This window comes from Lipophrys pholis (genome assembly GCF_963383615.2).
Source record: "Lipophrys pholis genome assembly, chromosome: 7".
Classification (NCBI taxonomy): Eukaryota; Metazoa; Chordata; class Actinopteri; order Blenniiformes; family Blenniidae; genus Lipophrys; species Lipophrys pholis.
In genome coordinates, this window is record NC_137638.1 from 7,991,247 (window position 1) to 8,009,871 (window position 18,625).

The 18,625-nt window shown below is 40.2% G+C and overlaps 1 protein-coding gene across 1 annotated transcript in view; it reads left to right on the plus strand.

Moving 5' to 3' along the window:
- Positions 1-12,120: 12,120 nt before the first annotated feature.
- notch1b (notch receptor 1b) overlaps positions 12,121-18,625 on the plus strand; it is a 51,643-nt gene continuing 45,138 nt past the window's right edge. Inside the window, exons 1-2 of the mRNA XM_080466877.1 lie at positions 12,121-12,233; positions 12,775-12,850. Coding sequence (XP_080323003.1) covers positions 12,176-12,233; positions 12,775-12,850 — 134 coding nt within the window. The 5' untranslated portion in view covers positions 12,121-12,175. The remainder of the gene's footprint in view (positions 12,234-12,774; positions 12,851-18,625) is intronic.

An 18,625-nucleotide genomic window follows, 5' to 3' on the forward strand; every position in this document is an offset into this window, starting at 1 on the left:
CTACCCACACACGGGCAGAAAAACTGTTTATTACGGCTGCGTTGTGCATCACAGCAACAGCTGAGTCGGAATATTTTGAAAAATTCCCACCTTGGGAACCGTTTTCAAAAAGTTGCATTTTCAGTGACTCGAAGCGCCACTGTCGGGTAAACAGACACAGAAAATGCAAAGGTTTTCTGTTTTCACATCAAAACGTTTTCATGTAAAAAGGAGCCTGTCCACACAATAATGACATCACAATTTGAAATTAAGACTTAGACACACTGAACTATTCTTTTAGAGATCTTTATATATTCTGAAGGTTTTCACTAAGGGATTTATTTAATAAATGTGTCTTGATCTTGTAGACAAAAGTTGAGTTGAGAAAATATAAACTTATTGAAAAAAGTTGAGATTTACATGTGAAATACAACAAAAAGATTTGATCTAAGTTAACACAATATTCTGATTTTGTTTTAAATATTATACCTAAATCAGTACAAACTGATTTATGTAACCTGCAATTTCGGTATTTAGATAAATACTATTATAAGAAAATGCATAATAATTGTAATAATGAATATAAACAATGATATAGCTTTAGAGGCACCTTTCAAGACACTGAAAGGCACGTTACATCTGGTAACCAACAAAACATGCAATCCAAACTCACAATCTGGCCATCTATTATTTATCCGCTTCAGGGCTGCAGGGCTCTGAAGCTGATTCATGTTAAATAATCTGTTGAAGATTGTTTACATCCTGAGCAAATCACCAGTCCATCACAGGGACTACGAGCAATTTAGGGTCAAATACTAACAACACATGCATGTTTTTCGACTGTGGGAAGAAGCCAAGGTACCCAGAGAGAACTAATATACGTACAGCAGTCTACAAGCTAAGATTGCACAAGAATACAAGTATATCCAGGTATATGTCAGATTAACAGAAAACAATAGCACAAAAGTTATAGAAAACAAAAAATAAATTAAATGTTGTATAGAGTACAAAATCTTTTTTTTTTTAATGCTGGGGTTCAGTGGATGTACATAAAGTGAAAGAAAGATTTAAAACTCATTGCTGGCAAAAGAGTTAACTTGCGCTTTACAGTTCCCTTAGACATCTGAATTTAGAATATAAATAGCGTTTTATTGTTGTTTTCACAGCATGTAGAAGTTTTTCTCAGCATTTCAATGATTTATTCATACAGCTTTACTCCAGTTATGATTGTTTGTTTGTGGTTACACTGGCTGTGTGAATGAAATGTGTAATATTTTCATTTATTGCCTGAAAGATCAAGCACAAGCACAGCTTTTCTAGAGCATCTATACTTTAGTCGGACAAAAAACAGTCCAACTTATCACTAGTTGTCACAAGTTTATCACAGTTGTGATAAACCGGAAAACAACACCTCATTTTTTTCCAGGAAATTACATCATTTCTAATTTAGGAATTCACAGCACTGAGACTTCTGGAAAACAGGAATAAAAGAAGATCTACTGAGGACATTTACCAGTGACATCTTGTACTTCTTTTCTTATCATGTACTTTCTTTTCAAAACTTTGCAAACTATATATTTGGTCTGGGAAATCTGTAATTATATAGAAAACAGGCACAAATTAAGTTAAATAATTCACTGATATTGTTGTTTTCTTAATTAAACTATCACAGCAGTAATATGCAGATAAAGAATGTAAGTATGTGCAATAGTCATATGTAGGAAACCAGGCTTCTGTGACTTTATCATGACATTTAATAAAGATTAAATACAAATAAATAGCTAATAAATATAGATAAATAATGAGGTTGCTGAGGGTGTTTACCATTTATTGAACAGCATCCAACAGATGCGATATGAAGATGTGATTCACATTTTCCACAAATATATCGATATGATACAGTTTATCTCTTGAGATATGATGAGAACAAGCCCCAAAAGGCCAACACATTTCACAATCAAGCCCAAAAAAACCCTGCTGATATTTACAAGCAACTTTACAGTAAAAAGGCCATTATTGGCAGTTGAATCTAATCATCAAACTTAATGACAGTTCCTCTGGAGAGTTGAGGTTACAGGGTCAGTTCTTTCCCCTCGTTACCCACTGGTTATTCAGTGAGTAAGACGATTAAAAACAAGTTATATAATTAGATTTTGGTGGTCGTAGTGTTTCTCTGGAGAAAAGAAAAAATAGATTACAGAATCTACAAATGGCTGCTTGGGGACTGTTTGGATACTGGATAGAGAGAGAGAGAGAGAGAGAGAGAGAGAGAGAGAGAGAGAGAGAGAGAGAGAGAGAGAGTGGGAGTTTTCCAGCTTGTCACCCATCAACTGATTCTGATCAAAGAAGAACAAACCTGCCGAGACGTTGACACAACAACATGGAGGTAATCGGCACTCAGAGCCGAGCTGGTCTGTCAGTGAGCGGAGGATTAGAGCGACTTGGCTTACAACACTGTCAAACACTCTTAACATGACGGGAACAGACAAATAAACGTGTGTGTGTGTGTGTGTGTGTGTGTGTGTGTGTGTGTGTGTGTGTGTGTGTGTGTGTGAGATGAAAACTAGTCATAATCTTGACAGTTTTAACTGCCTGACACTAATAATTGAAGCAGATCAATAAAATCCAAATTTTATTTGCAGTAGTTGTACAAAAAGTAAACCAACAAATCTCACTGACAGAAGGTAATAAGAGAATGCAACAAAAGCAAAAGACTGGTGAGAAATCCATTGAAGTCACAATGAAATGATAACACACGTGGTTGCTAGAACTTCGATCTTCTTTCACTTACACCTATCATTCTGTATTACCTTTATTGGCTGAATATTTTAAAAGTGCACTGATAAAATGCCGTGTCATGCTTTTCTTTCATATGTGTGAATCAAATCTTGTAAGATCAGAGCAGGAAAGGCCTTAGAGCCCCTTTCATGACCTCTAGTGCTCTCTTCCAGCAGTATTCCTCACGCCAGGTTGATATCCATGGGCCTGAGGTATATTTCTTATCTCAGAACATTGGAAAAATTGTATCCCAGTTTACTGTAATTACCTGAAAAACAGCAATTTAAATAGTTTCTTATAAACCAATGTGTGTGTATTAACATGGTTTGGAACATCTTATAACTTTATTTCAAAATATATATTATACACAGATTACCACGATAAAGAAATACAATAATTATTTGACTATCATGTTTTTTCATTCTTTTTACCAGCTTGTGTATATTATCTTAATAGCAACTCAAAGGAGCAAATCAGTTGACATAGTATAAGTTTTTTTTATTGCATTTTCCCCTCAAACTGAATCTGTGCATGACTTCTTTTGGTCTTGTGGATAAACACTTAACTGCAGCACCAAATTCTTCTTGTCATACTTTGTAAACGTAGACAGAACTCTTGTGCATTTGTCCTGACAGGTTGTCAACAATAACGGTTTTAACCGTCTGTTTTTTAATGTCATAATACGAAACATCTAAGATTGCCGTTGTCCTTCCAGCAGCATCGTGTTAGATATGTAGATACATGTCAAACCGACTTTTACAGAGCATGGAGTTACCAAACATGCCCGGACTCGTCACCCTCAACCACCACATCTGCCGACGCCCACCCACACTCTCCGCAAACACAAGGCCTTTTATGAAACGCAATATTAACGTTTTGCACGCTTGGCGTCGAGTGAGTTTAGATTATGTCATCGCCGGCTGTCAGGGGTTAAATATTTATGTGAGTGGGGAAATTCAACTTCCCTCTAAAATGTGAAACTGCATTCAAGTATTTCTGGATCCCAGCTCTGTGCGGTTGTAATGTGAAATAATTGCTGCCATCATAATGTCTACACCTTAACAGTGAGAGTCAGGATGCAGAATTACCTTCACACAAAGCTGGGGTTTTGATCAATAGAATTGCTTTGGTTTAATTTAACATCGGTTTTAATGCGGGTTTGAGTAAATTAAAAAAAAATAAAAAAACTGAACAAAAACAATCTGCTGTGAGCAATGTTATTTTTGAGAACGTGGAGGACGAAATCTACATTTTTGTAAACACCATAAAATGTGATGGTTGTGTCTGCTTCAGTTGACAATCTTAAAGACTTCAACTCTCTAACTCAGTTCATGTTCGATCACATCGAGGCAAAATAAAAGTCAGTTAAAATTGTAGAAAAACACAACTTTCTTGACTGATTGCATATCACATTGCTTGAGTTTGAAAAACTAAATTATTTAAAGTTACCATAATTTAAGCTCTACTTTGTTCATATGCTTGAACCCTGAGGCTAGTTCATTGATTTTTACTGGTTAAGTAGCTTCATCCCCATAGGTGATGCGTTCAGGTACATCACGTAACCCGGAATTATGTTTTTTTTTTCTTTTTAAATTTGTTGGATGCAGCTTATATTCAGGTGTGCTCAATAATTTACAGTAATTACGGTAATAATACTGTTGAAGATTTCATGTAATCTTGTCCTTAATTGTTTGTAACATGAATACTTTGGCAATAATGTTTTCTGCATTTCCTCTGTCCTGGTTGTAGGTACTGTTGATACTATTAACTTACTCTATAATTTAGTAATTGAAATAGTAATATATGGCCAGAATGACAGTAAATCCTCTTGCTCGTCTGAATTGGGATTAGTTAAAGTCTGAGGAGGATGATAGGCGTGTAATCGGTTTTGACAGTATCAGAAAAAGATATATTTATGAGCTGCTAGACCTAATGTTATTAATCACCAAGAATATTTAAATCAGCAATGATTGATGATAAATAATACAGCAAATTGTCCAAATCATTGTGGGGGTTTTCTTTTCTTAAAAAAGGAAAATTTACTGTAAAATAGTATCACAAGCCAGATCTTTTGTGAGGTAATTCAAGATTAAAGCAAAGCAATTTATTTCTGACTGTGCCTCAATATCAGACTAAACTTTCACCTAGTTTTCACTTTACGTACCTCCCAGTGTTTAGGTCACTCTCATTAGATTACTCACTGGAAAACCTTTGTGTCTCTGGTCCTACAACTATCAATCATCTTGTTAAGTAGTGACTTTCACATAATTATGCTTCTTCATTCATCACTATTTTGAAATTGTGTTATGATGATGATTACCCCTGTATTAGCAACCAGATTGCCGTGCTTTAGTGTCACAGTTTGATCCTGAGCAGCTGTCTGTGTTTTTTGAGGTTGAGAAAGTAGAACGGGTCCTTCCATCTGTGCTCCACCGGTAGACCTCAAACCCCAGGTCAACACAATGAGAAGGAAATCAACACAAATCCTGTTTACTCACAGTCACACAATGTGATCCTATAAACACATTTCCCCCTCTCTTTTTTCCACACAATGAACAACAAACAGCACAATAGCCAGTCGTTTGAATGAACATCAGCTTCTGTCAGCTTTCAGGATGACTACGAGAAAATTTTTTTTTGTATTCACACAGTATATGCGTGCCTCAAAGGTAATATAACTATATATATAATATATATATATATATAAGGGACTTGGGCCCGGACTCATGTCGACCCTCGATCCACCACGTGAGAAAGTCAAGTCTTTAGCCTCGTTTCCACAGTGCCCCTTGGTGCCGGTACGGGTCAGGTCGGAACCGGTTGTTGTGCGTTTCCACTGACTCAGAACCGTTACCAACCGGTACCATTGGTAACCATTTCTCGCTACCCCTCCACTTGGGGTACCAGGCACAATGTGCTGGATATGAGGGGGAGGAACTTCAACACTGCCGTCTGCTCATTGGTCCGTGACAACCGCTGTTCTCCCAGCAAGCAGCCATTGCCAATCAGTTGTCCGGCAGCAATCAGGTCACTTTTTGGAAAATGTCCTCCCGTTATGGCGTCACATCCTGCGTGATTACACATCCGTTCATAACCCCGCCTACATTTCAAACCGAACCCCGTGTAATGGAAACGCGGCACTGATATGGGTCTGGTTACAGATAGCCGACCCCACCCGACCGGCACCGGCACCAAGGGGCACTGTGGAAACGAGGCTTTTGACATCTCAAGTGGGACCAAACGTCATCTGCCCACTTTCGCAGGTGGAGACGGAAAGTATCCAGATTAGCAAAGTCAACAGGGAGGTTCAACATGGGAAAGGGTTGATGGCTTGTTCAGAGCTGCTTCATGTGTGAGTGGATCTGCTGAACATTCCTAGATTTGCCCCAAGTCTGTGGTGTTTGAGTGAAACGTCAATGAGAGTCCACTGAGCATTAATGTCATTAATGTCCTAAACACAGATTTAGTCTTTGCGTCAAGTGCTGCTGGATTTTATTTCCTTTTACTTATTAAGAACAAATGATAAAAAAAAATATTGAGACTTATACATTTTATTTTGATAATACGGGAAGCTTTATTTCCAAAACCCATACATGTGACAACAGTTGCACACTACATATAAATGGTGGATTTTAATTTAACCATCTCTTTATAGCAGCATATGATTCATGCTCTTTATTGCTCATGCATCTAAAGAGCCAATCAGAGTTGTGGTTTAAGCTCTGCAAGTTGGGCTCCTCTTTTTATATGTTGAGAACCAGTGAACTAAATGAAAGACGTGACAATAAAAAGTTACATTTAACTGAATAAGTTAAAATAGATCATTTAGAACCAATAAGAATGTAAAGTAATTCAGGCTTTGACATGAATTTCAAGCAGTTGGAGTAAACCAACCAACACCAGCATCCCCAGTAGATTTTAGTACTGCTTTTTACCATCAGGTTAGAGTCACTTAAGCATTTAGTCTGTTTGAAAGCAAACAATTGAAGAGGCCAAAAGTTAACATCACAATGAACAAATCTCTTCAGAAAAACCAACCGCAAATGTCTAAAAGTCCAGATTGCGGTCAGACAAAGGTGTTGGTTTAATGTTAATCTGAAGGCACTTTTCTGAGGAAAAATGATTGAAATAGACATTTTGATAAATAAGAGGAGTGTGTTGGAGTTAATAAAGGCTTTGAATTAGATAATCAACTGAATTCAACCTAGTTTCCCGTCATACTTTACTCACAATATTCATTATTTATGAAATCGAGAATCGGCTGAAGCTGTTCATTCATGAGCTCAAATTAATTGTCTGATTGTGCTAAAAAGCTCTGAAGGTCAATGACCAAAAAAGCAAAGCTGATTAAGAGATTTAGTGTGGTGACGGTGGCTAATCTGAGTCATTTGCATGACAATGGCCACATATTATCGCCTTAATCAGATTATCGTCAGGCTATCAGTGTTTATTTGGGCAGGCTGGTTTGAATGTAGGTTGAGGACGTTTAATTCATCCACTCTGTCACTTCCAGCCTTCCTACACTCTGTCTGTCTGCCCTCGGGGCATCAACGTCTGCCTGGTGTTGTTTTCTCACCCCAGCAGATGATTCACCTGTAAACCTCTTGGCACCGTTTCCACGAGTTGCTCTTTAGAACAAATGAGCCTCTGGTTGTGTTCACAGAGACAGATACAGTCTATATACATATGGTGTGTTTATAATCCAAAGTTGTTGCTTCAAGAGGGCTCGTCATTCAAAAGTGATTTATTGAGTAAGAGTCAGAGCAGTCGGACAACTCTGTACAACTGTGCCTTTTCAAAGGGTAAAAACCATACGGCTCCTTTAATGTTTATTATAAGATCAAAGTCTATGTAATGCGGCTTTTTGTGGATTAATGCACAGGGAGAAAAAAAAAAAAAAAAGACCAGCCCGGTAATTACAGTCTAAATATTTTTAGCATTCACCGCATGTCATGAGGACTGGATGCTTATTGGCAGGTCGAAAAGAAGAAAGTGATGACCTGGCACTTAAAAGTAACACACACACACACACACACACACACACACACACACACACACACACACACACACACACACACACACACACACACACACACACACACACACACACACACACACACACACACACACACACTCACACAAATCCCCACAAAGCATTAGCATGAATCACTATACTTTTCACAGAAACCTGAGAGAACTGGCAAGTGATCTGATAACGTCATCCAACAATGTGCTAATAGAGACTTTGTGTCAGTTAAAAGCGACACTTGGATTGGGAAGCATGCTGTTTTAAAGTTATATGATGACAGATGCATTTATTTGTGATTTGTAGCACAAATCTAAATGTGCGATCTCCTTTTGACTTACATTAATGTCCTGCAGACTTTCTATTAACCAGTGTACTAATTGCACAACTGTAATCTGTAAAATTGAGACTAACTGTAAAGACTCTTTGACACAAGGATTAAGATTAGAGAACATCTCCATACCATCAGGATGTCCCAATAACTGCTCAAGGAGTCTTCAATTGATTCAAAATGCTCCAGCGAGAGTCCTGACAGGAACCACCAGGAGGGATCACATCACTCCGATATTAACTTCTCTTCATTGACTTCCTGTTAAATCTAGAATAGAATTGAATATCCTCCTTCTGACTTATAAAGCTCTTAACCATCAGACTCCATCGTATCTTAAAGAACCGTTTGCCCCATATCATCCCAGAAGAACACTTTCTTCACAGAGTGCTGCTTACTGGACGTTCCAAGGTTTTCTAAAAGTAGAGTGGGAGGCAAGGCTTTCAGCTGTCAGGCTCCTCTTATGTGGATCCAGATCCCAGTTTCAGTTAGGGAGGCTGACACAGTCTGTACTTTTACTTTTCTATTAGATAAAGCTTACAGGTAGGGGCGCTTCAGGCCACCCTGGACCATTTTCTAGTGAAGCTGCTGTAGGTTTAGAACGCTGGAGGACCTACTCTGATCTTCTTTTCCTTTTCACTCACCATGTGTCACTATTACATGTCACTAAAATGTGCCTCTCTCCCAGTCTGTGCACTCTCTCTCTCTCTCTCTCTCTCTCTCTCTCTCTCTCTCTCTCTCTCTCCCCCCCTGCAGGAGCTCTGTCAATGTAACTGTGGTTTGTGGTCTGAAGCCTCCAGCCCTGATCCATCTTCACTGAGTGAATCTCTCTTATCTGTCTGTCCCATCCTTTTTTTTCTCTTTCTATCCCCCCAGCCCAACCGGGTAAGCAGAAAAGCCACAGCCTCTGAGCTTGTTGCTGCAAAAGTTTCATCCTGAGTGGCTGTGTTGTTTTTGGTGCTATATAAATAAAGTTGTATTTAATTGAAAAGAACATTCCAGCTGATCCACAGTCACACACTCGTCTAACTTCCAGAGATTGTTTCCTTCCTCTTCAAACTGTTCCTGTTCATTTATGTGGTTAACACCACTTCACTGCATCTTGAGGTCCACACATAACTAAGTTCCTAAAATTGATTGATAGAATTCATTTCAGAATAAATATGATATATTTAACATATTAACGTAAAGAAAGCTGACTTAATGTAAGCAGCAGAGGGGCAGCACAAAGAAAAATCTGGGGGTCTGGGTAATGCCAGCAAGATTTAGATTTAGAGTTTAAGGAAGAAACCACGGAAGGAATAAATGTAAGGTAAAAAAGGTTGATTATTAACTAAATACGCACTTTCAAATCTCATTTGTAGTATACATTGATTTTAAAATGTGTATACAAGGCATGAAATGAGTTATGCTTATTGGATACCAACAGTAAGTAACTATAATATCATAGAATTTCAAAAAAATAACAAGTTAACCAAAGTAAAGAAAAGTGTCTGTTTCCATGAATGTCAATGAAGCCTCCTTGTCTGAGTAACTCGAGGGTTAATGTGTGAGGACAGATGAGAATATGATCTCATGTATTTGAAGGTTTATCATAGAAAAAAAAAGAACTCTTGACAGAACAGAAGTCCCATCATACGAACAAGAGCATCTTTATCTTCAGTCCCTCTTTCCTGGAAAACGTCTCTGTTTGAAAGTCATGTTGGGTTTCACAACACAGGCCTTTCTGTTCGAAATGTGCTGTCTGGAAGGCCAAACATATGTGTTTCCTTGGTTTTAACATCCCTCCCTCCAGTCATGGATGCTACCGTCATAATTTATCTCACAATAGTGATCAGTAAACTGACATTTACAAACCAACTGTTTATGCAGCTTTCCAGTGGGCTGGTACAGTGGTGATGAGAACTCTTGCCTCACAGATAAAACACCCCAGGTTGGATTCTGGGCTTGAATCTGAATGAAAAAGACTTTCACAGATTGTATTGAAGACACAAGAATAGATGGATTCAAGTTTAATCTGGGCTGGAAGATTCCTTAAACTCTAAGGTTTTGTCAGAGGAGGTACAAGAGGAAGAAACCTTCAAATGCTTTGGAAACTTTCAAGAGTGTCATCAACTGAGTTTATTGTGTGTGTGTGTGTGTGTGTGTGTGTGTGTGTGTGTGTGTGTGTGTGTGTGTGTGTGTGTGTGTGTGTGTGTGTGTGTGTGTGTGTGTGTGTGTGTGTGTGTGTGTGTGTGTGTGTGTGTGTTGTCCTGTTATAAGATCTGACGACACCCAACATGCTGACTTGTGGGATTTGAGTCTCTCTTGTTGCTCCATGTTTCCATTTATCTACCTGATAACTAATATCAGCTGACCAATAGTCACATGCACTCTCTTCTACAGCTAATTACGAGTCCACAATTAACCAGTGAGTCTTTGGATTATCAGGTGAGGTTGATTACCTGCAAAAAGGATGGCAACCACAGAAAAGAACATGCACTTTCCACATAGAAAAACCCATACATACAATGCTGTGTCACATTTTATTAATGTGTTTTTGATAGGGAAGTACTCAGACTGATCATTATCTAAAAGATTTATGACTGATTCTATAAAGATTTTAGTTAATTTACAAAGTAAAACTGCCTGTACAGCAGTTTTACCTGTATGCATGAAAGCAGTTACCTGTGAGAAGCTCCACAAACTCTGTTCACAAACTCTCTGATAGGAATCAAATCTTCCATCTGCTGAGTAAATACTTGAGCAAGTGCCTGTCAGCATTTATTTATCAGCACTGAAGATCCTATCAGCCATCGAGCTGGTTCCCAGGATTTGTCAGGAGGTGAGAGATGGATGCAGGAACGTGGGCTGATGTGGGTTTTTAAATCCAAGCTATAAGACTGATGTTTGACATATTTATTCCTATATTTATAGAGCATATTCCTTATATAATCTCAAGTATTTATGCTTATCTCTTATCGTGACCACGTTCTCAATCTTAGTTTTTTCCCCTTCACATTACCATGAACAATATAAAGCACTGGGCTGACGGCCAAAATAAACATTTAAAGTTTCACACATTAATGTTTTGTGGATGTTACTCAACTGTGTGTGATGACTAGTATTCCTGGAATATAAAATACAATAAAAATAGAAAAAATATCATGCAATACTGTAAAAAAGAGCAAAAATGGCAAAAACAGCTTGAATGTCAAAATAGTCTACAAAAAGATTGCAAAAAAGAGAAGCGAAATTGCTCAAATTAGACACAAAACAGGCCAGATGTAATGAAATGTTCACCTTCCTGAACTGCAATTGAAACTTCACAAATGCAACATAAGACAGTTTTTCTGTATCTTGTATATAAACGAAATATGAAACTTTTAAAGCTGCTTACGCCTCTTTTTAAAGGTTTAAAGCTCCAGTTAAACTAGATCTGATTGAAAGTCACAACAATGGCTCTTGTGGTCATAAAGGTTGCAGAACTAGATCAAACTAAAAAACCCAGAGGAGAACAAACTCAACATAGAAAGACCAACAATTTTTGAGAACAACATCAAAATGTTGAAAAGACACTTCTATAATCAAGACAGTCATGACTGGTGGTATTTTTCTGTATTTCTTGAATCGTTGTGAGAGGAACCATCAATCCAGGAGCGTTAATTAACGACTAAGTGGCTGTTGAAAACTAACCGGGCCAGTAAAAACAAACTTCTGAATTATCTCTCCCTCAAGTCTCGCAGCTTGTGCCTGTCTGGGGAACCAATTTCGTGCGTGTGCGCGCGCGCGCGCGGAGGAGAATCCGCCCCTCGAGCGCAGCGCGCGTCTGCGGATGGAGACGCGCGTCCCTCTGATCATTTCCAACCCGGGACCTGAAGTGACAACATCTCACGCTCGGAGTTGTTTCCCTCCTGTAACCTTCTGTGGATCTACTAAGGGATGAACTGAAGCGGGATTGTTTTTTTTTTTTGTTGTTGTTGTTTTTTTTAAAAGTTTTTCACCAGTCGACGAGGAAGACACCATAACGGATCTATGAAAAAACCCACGTGGATTTGCATTTTAATCATTTTAAAGCAGGAGGAATGCATATTTTGTTAGTGAAACTAACTTTCTTGTTGTCGCTGATAGGACTAACACGAGGTGAGTGGATTTCTGCTCCTATATAGTTTTTGCTTCAACTTGTTGCGTCCGGTTTTGTTTAGTGTTTTGGAACTTTCTTTCCAAACTGTCTTGCACGTTTTCTTACATGAATCCTTTGCTTTTAAAACTTCCCACACCTGCGCAGCAGTTTTGCCCACAAAACACGTAACTTTTTTTTCTTTTTTCTTTCACACTTGAGTGCAAACGCACGCCTTTGCAGTTTGGACTGTGAGTCTGGGGATTTCTTTAAAACATATAATTGCGAAGCTGTGTAAATCTCCAAATGGCACACACTGTTTTTTTTGGGGGGGGGAGAGAAGAAGAGACAAACTGGTGTCAAGACCCACTTCTGAACCACCAAAAAAAAAACTACACTTCAGGGTGGCAAGAGTCACACCAACATGTCACATTTGTGCAAGTAGCACCTGAGTCATTTGTAAAGTACCCTGAGAGAAACAAATATTTGCAAGTTGAGGTGATGTGAAGAGTCTTTTTTTTTTCTTCTTCTTTCTCTTCTGTTATTGAAACTTTGCTTTTGCAGGTCTAAGATGCTCCACGGAGTCATGTTTGAACCAGGGGAGATGTGAAGCCACTCCAGATGGCAATGGAGAGTGCAAGTGAGTTCATCCTTGGTTTTATTTAATTTTTTTAACCTGTGCGTTTTTGTGGAAAATGTGAGTGTCAGTTGGCATGTGTGTAGTTCTAATAAAAGTGGGTGGGAAAGCCCTCCCATTGGTCACTGTTGCTATTTCTAGGAGGCAAATGGTCAGAGAGAGGAGACAAAAATGAGTGGACATTGATGAGGACAGGGGTCACTGTGTGCCAGACTGTGTGTGTGTGAGTGTGTGTGTGTGTGTGTGCGTGCGTCTGAGTGAGTGACTGCCACCACACTCTCCCCTCTGCAGCCAAACTCTCGCAGCCCCTAAATCTTGTTTTTCTTTTCTTTCACGGAGCGACAGCTGGGGTTGCCAGAAGCCCGGCGACCATTGTTCTGTGCTGCGATTAATTCTGTGTGACTAATCTGGGTGAGGCTTCCCAGAGAGACCCTCAAACCCTGTCCTCCTACCACCCTGCCCCACCCCACCGCAGCCCCCCGCCTCTCTCCTGGGATTTTGTCCCACTCCTCAATGGCCCTCAGTACTCTCACTCTCTCTCTCTCACTCTCTCATTCCCTCAGACAGATGGCAGAGGCTACATCTTTTTTTCTTCTTCTCCTCATTCTGCTAATAAAGTGGAGACAAGTTCTGTACTTTGTCCTCCTGAGTTTTTCTATCAAGGCTTTGTTTCCAGTTCACATGTAGAGCAACAAGCTCTTGCCCTACACAGAGTTTCTCTTTTTCTTTTACAACAATGGTCTTCTTTAGCGCTTGGCTCTATTTCTAACCTGGCATGAAGCAGCACCAGCCAGTGTCACCTTACTGTCGCAGATCCAGGTGACCCGACTGGGCCAAGCCGGTCCTGGGGACTGCAAGACGTGGGCAGTAAACTTGCCCCCTCCCAACCGCCCCATTACCCCATAGCCACAACTTAATTTGGTCTTGTTGTGTATTCACCCCTTAAAACCAGCCCCACCACCTCCTCCCTGCGCCACAAAGCCATCATTGTGCCCCTTCGCTGTCCTCCTCCTCCTCTTCAGACTTCCTCCAATTAAACACGGAGGTGGGCATCCTCGCGAGTTTTGAATAAAGTTTGAGCGGGCACACAGAGCACGCCGCATTTCTCTCATTGTGTTCTGTCATTAATCTGCCACTGAAAAACCTCTGAGGGTCTCCTGACATTGATGCAGGTTGTAAAAAATGCTTTTAAAAACTGGGACGGTCGAGAAGAAAACCCATCATGAAATCAAATTGGTAATAAAGTCAAACCTTTGAAAGGTAATGCTTTGTTGGTTTCCATCAGAGAATCTTATTGCTGCTTCACAAGGTTCAAGATAAATTTCCTCCCTGTGAGTTGAGGGTTTGTGCTTTTAATGGTTGCTTCTACTTTCTCAGCTCAGAGTGATGATTTAATCTGCATTTCAAAAGCGAGATGTTGATTCAAGGCTCATCAGGTGTGAGATCTGCTTCTGTTTTGAGTTTAAATACAGTTTTTAAAAAAGAATTGAACCATGTGGAAGCTCTTTTGGGAGAATCTTGAATTGAATCGCCGTGGCAGAAAGTTTGAACTTGATGAGATGATGATCAGAATTACATTTGGAGAAGGCCATTGAATTTATGTTCATTACATTCTTAATCAGTTAACTCTCCTAAAAAAAATTATCTAACTGAGTTAACCAGGTTACATTACCTGTTAACAGATTTTAAGGTCTGACAAACCCAGTTTCACTGTCGTCAGTGGTTCTCCACGAACCTCCTGAAAATCATTTTCCAACGTCGATGACTTTCACAGTAAGAGCAGACACACAGTGAGAGCTGGGACTCTGGTGAACGGCGGGGTATAATTGCCGCCAGGTGGATCCTGTTTGAAGCATAACGTCAAAGGAAAATATCCAACAAGTGTCATATTTGACTAACATGCACAGTTTAAGATCAGCCGACTATTTCCAGTTCCCTGCTTGACCTGGTGAAAGATAAAGGCTGGCAGTTGTGTAGAATTTCCTAATAAGAAAAGGCAGAGGGGATTTTTTTTTTTTCCTTCTTCCCCTGAGCCTCTCTTCAGCCTTGACAGAATTACGATTGGAGTTTGCCTCAATCAAACCGCCGGCACTCTTGAACTCAAGTGTTATGTTGAGGTCAAGCAAGTGGCATCGGATACTTCAGTTGAATATAGTCTGTCGAAGATGCCTACTTGACATGCCATCCCATAAATACTACGTCCTCCTCATATCTGGCCCGGCCGAATGACTGAAGTTTATCTTCAGAGAGCCTCATGAAGGCCTCTCATTCACTACGGTGGGATCTAGAAAGCAGCAACGTAGTGGGAGAAGCAGCGCAGACGAGGAAGAATAACTTTCAGCGGGGGGTTGAGGGGGTGGTGGTGGTGGTGCGGGTGTGGGGGGGAGGGTGGTGTGGGGTCGGGGGGGTGATCCCGCCAGCCAGTTCTTCTGCAACGGGGTGAGCTTCTGAGAGATCACATACCTCCATCATTAGATTGTCAAAGCAATTTAGAAAAAAATAATGCAATGAAGTTTTGATAACCTGTTGATAGCGGCGTGATGTGAGGAAAGTCACTGGTAGGATTTGTGTTGTGGATGAAAGACTGGCCAGGCTGGCGAGACGCCAACATACAAGTATGGAACAAGAAAAGGACTGGTTCTAGCCCTGAGGCTGTATAACGTCAGATCCCTGAATACAGGTGGCATTGAGATCGGAAGACATATTGCTTATAGTTTGATTCTCAAGGATATAACAAATAGACAAAAATGTAAATGCTTTATAAATATATTCACTGTGTAGGCATACTCTTTTATATATATATATTTTTTTTGCTGTACCTCAACAATGTTTGTGACAAAGTTCCTACTGGAATCAAAAGGTGTATACCTGGTTGTGCAAGTGTGCGTGCACCTGTTCTGTGGATCAGTTAGAGAGTCTTCTAGAAATGATCGCATAATGTCGAAGGAGGCAGACACAGGATGGGTCAAAAGGTGTATATTTATGAAATGACTTCTCCACACTATACCCGGATGGTTGATGCATTTTTCACAGAATAAATAATCAGAGAAAAATTGACCTCGGTCCTACAAATTTATATTACATGATAGTGATATTCCGTGTGAAAGCAATATAAACAATGTTTATGGGGAAAATATATATATTTTTTTTATGCAAATAAAATGGATTTGGTGTTGATAGTCTGCTGATGTTTATGCACAGCATTTAAGTTGCACTAATCAGCTAACTTGAGTTGTTACTGAGAAGGATCAGCATCAAGGTAACCAGACTAAGAGCCGATGTGTCAAGGCTCATGCTGAACAATGTGGGAAGCAATAGATGCCACACTTGACTGGCGTCAAAGACGTTTAAACTTTGCAAAGAAGCACAATTGAAAACCCAGTATTTGATTTCTCACTAACGCGACATTCGCTATATCAGGCGGACCAGGAGCTCCTCAGAATGTGAAAAATGTGAGAAGTTTAATCCCACACTTAGAATCTACTGATGTGTTGGAGGTTGAGTGACCACAGCCTCAGATAACAACCTGAGTCATTAATTCCTTGCTGGTATGTGCGACTGCTACAGTATACATCCACTTCAATGAAAGTGAGCCCTTGTCTCTTTGATTCTGGGCATTCTTCAATGGCACCTCTGTTTGCTCCAGTCAGATGAGTCTATCTTAACCCCCACCCCCCACCCCCCACATGCTCCTTCATCCCCCCCTTCTGCACCTCTATTCAGAGTCAGGAAACGGCCTCAGAGCGCCCCGAGGGAAGAAAAGGTGCCGTATCTGATCATATCATCACACAGCGAGACGCACATAGTGCAGGGCTTTTATACAGCCACTGCAGCCAGTGTTATGTTCCCTTTGGCGAGAGCCCGACTGGTGAGAGGAGAGATCTGGCTGAATGAAGCGACTCGGTGGTGGAGAACCCCGGTGCTGGGGATTAGTGATATTTGAGCCTCCCTGTTTGGCATATGCCAAGACAAATCACATAAACTTTGATCGCGGGCTAAGGCGTGTGTGTGTGTGTGTGTGTGTGTGTTTGTGTGTGTGTGTGTTGGGGGGACATAGGTGGATTGCACGCTCCAGACCACAACTCCTCATTTCTTTTATTTTCTCTCAGCCCGACCACCTGTCTGCGGGTTATCGTGGAACAACTGGGAGGGAAGGGCTCTCGCCCACACAGCGGCATGCTGCATAATAACCGTGATTACTTGTGGTTTTTAGCCCATTCAGTCACACATAGAAACAGCTCGAGTCTGCCAGGTGTGCTGTTAGCCTCCACTCTCCCTGACGCAAACACGCTCACAGGATATTCAGGAGATTAGGGCGCAATGCCTTTCTTGTGACACAACGGTTTGCTCAGTCGAGCAGGAATAAAGATTGTAAGACTGATACCAATCAGATATTGACTCCTTCATATTTAGAAGTGGGATCCAACGCTCCATTCGGGTGTCACCATTAGCTTTAAAGTGAAATAAGTTAGAGATGTAAATATGATGAGATGATGTGAGAGTTTTAACGCGCATTAGGTGTTGTGTTTTATTACAGCAGAACTGACTTTTTCAATCGTTTGGACAGAAAAAGGTTCAAATCAATGTTTGCATGAGGGAAATCAGTACTACCTTTGGTGTATTTAAGTCAAAATTGTCTTAAACATTTATGGTATATTTTAACAATATATAGATAGATACCTTTTTCTGTCAAATTCAACGTTTTCTGATTTATTTTGACTTGAAAATCTATTTCTCTGTAAATAGTAACTACTTTGAAGCTTTGCCACAATGAAGGCTGTCCGATTAGGATCACATTGATATAACTAGTTTCAGTTTTAAGTCATTAACTTTTGAAAATGAAACTAGACACTCTTTTAAAAAAAACAGGAATTGAATGACAATCACCAGACAAAAGGAAGTAACAAAGTGCCTCAGTACAAGATTTAGGTCACCGATCAATCTGGGAAACAGAACTACAAAAAAGCAAAGCACGTATTAGTCTATAGCAGAGGTGTCTAATCCTGGTGGCTGAGATTGAACACCACTGGTTTATAGTGAGGATTTTGGATTCCATAGTACTGATGTTTTAGCTGGAGCAGATGTGGAAGGTGACCAGCCGAGATCCACAAACACCTACATAGACCCGATCAGTTAGTCAGAAATCAGTATCTTTTGGTGTCCCATTGCCTTCCAAACTTCCAAACGTCATGGGAAACAACCCTCAGAACGTATATGTGGATGAAATCACCCCGGCTCTTCATGTCACCACAGACAGACTCCACCCTTGAGATAGACCTCTGTGAGGTCCACCCCTTCTCTCCACTGGTCTGGCTATAGATAGCTCCTGAAGACTTTGGCTGTATGTTTGAATATGGTGCAGAATTACTTGATGGATATATAGCGTTTTACCCCACAGCTCCCTAAAGGTTTTAGACAAGCATTGATGACATCACGTCAATGTTGTTTTGGCCTCCTTCACGCCACACCACACTGCTTTCTTCTCACTTCGGGCTGTTGAGGAAGCTGAGGTATATGGAACTTTATTATTGAATTTCTACTCGTGGCGTGGTTGTCGGTGATTTCCACTGGACTGCAGATGTGGATGATCCGTCTTCGGGTGTGTACTGAAACACCCAACCTCACTATTTGAATCCACTGGCTTTTGAGAGCACATTCAGCAGAATGCAGACTCAAACCTACATCAACATTTACAAAACATTGAAAAAAGATTGTAAGAGGCTGCTGAAACCAGGTTTTTTGAGAATTACACTCTGAGGTTTACCTGTTTCTCAGCCC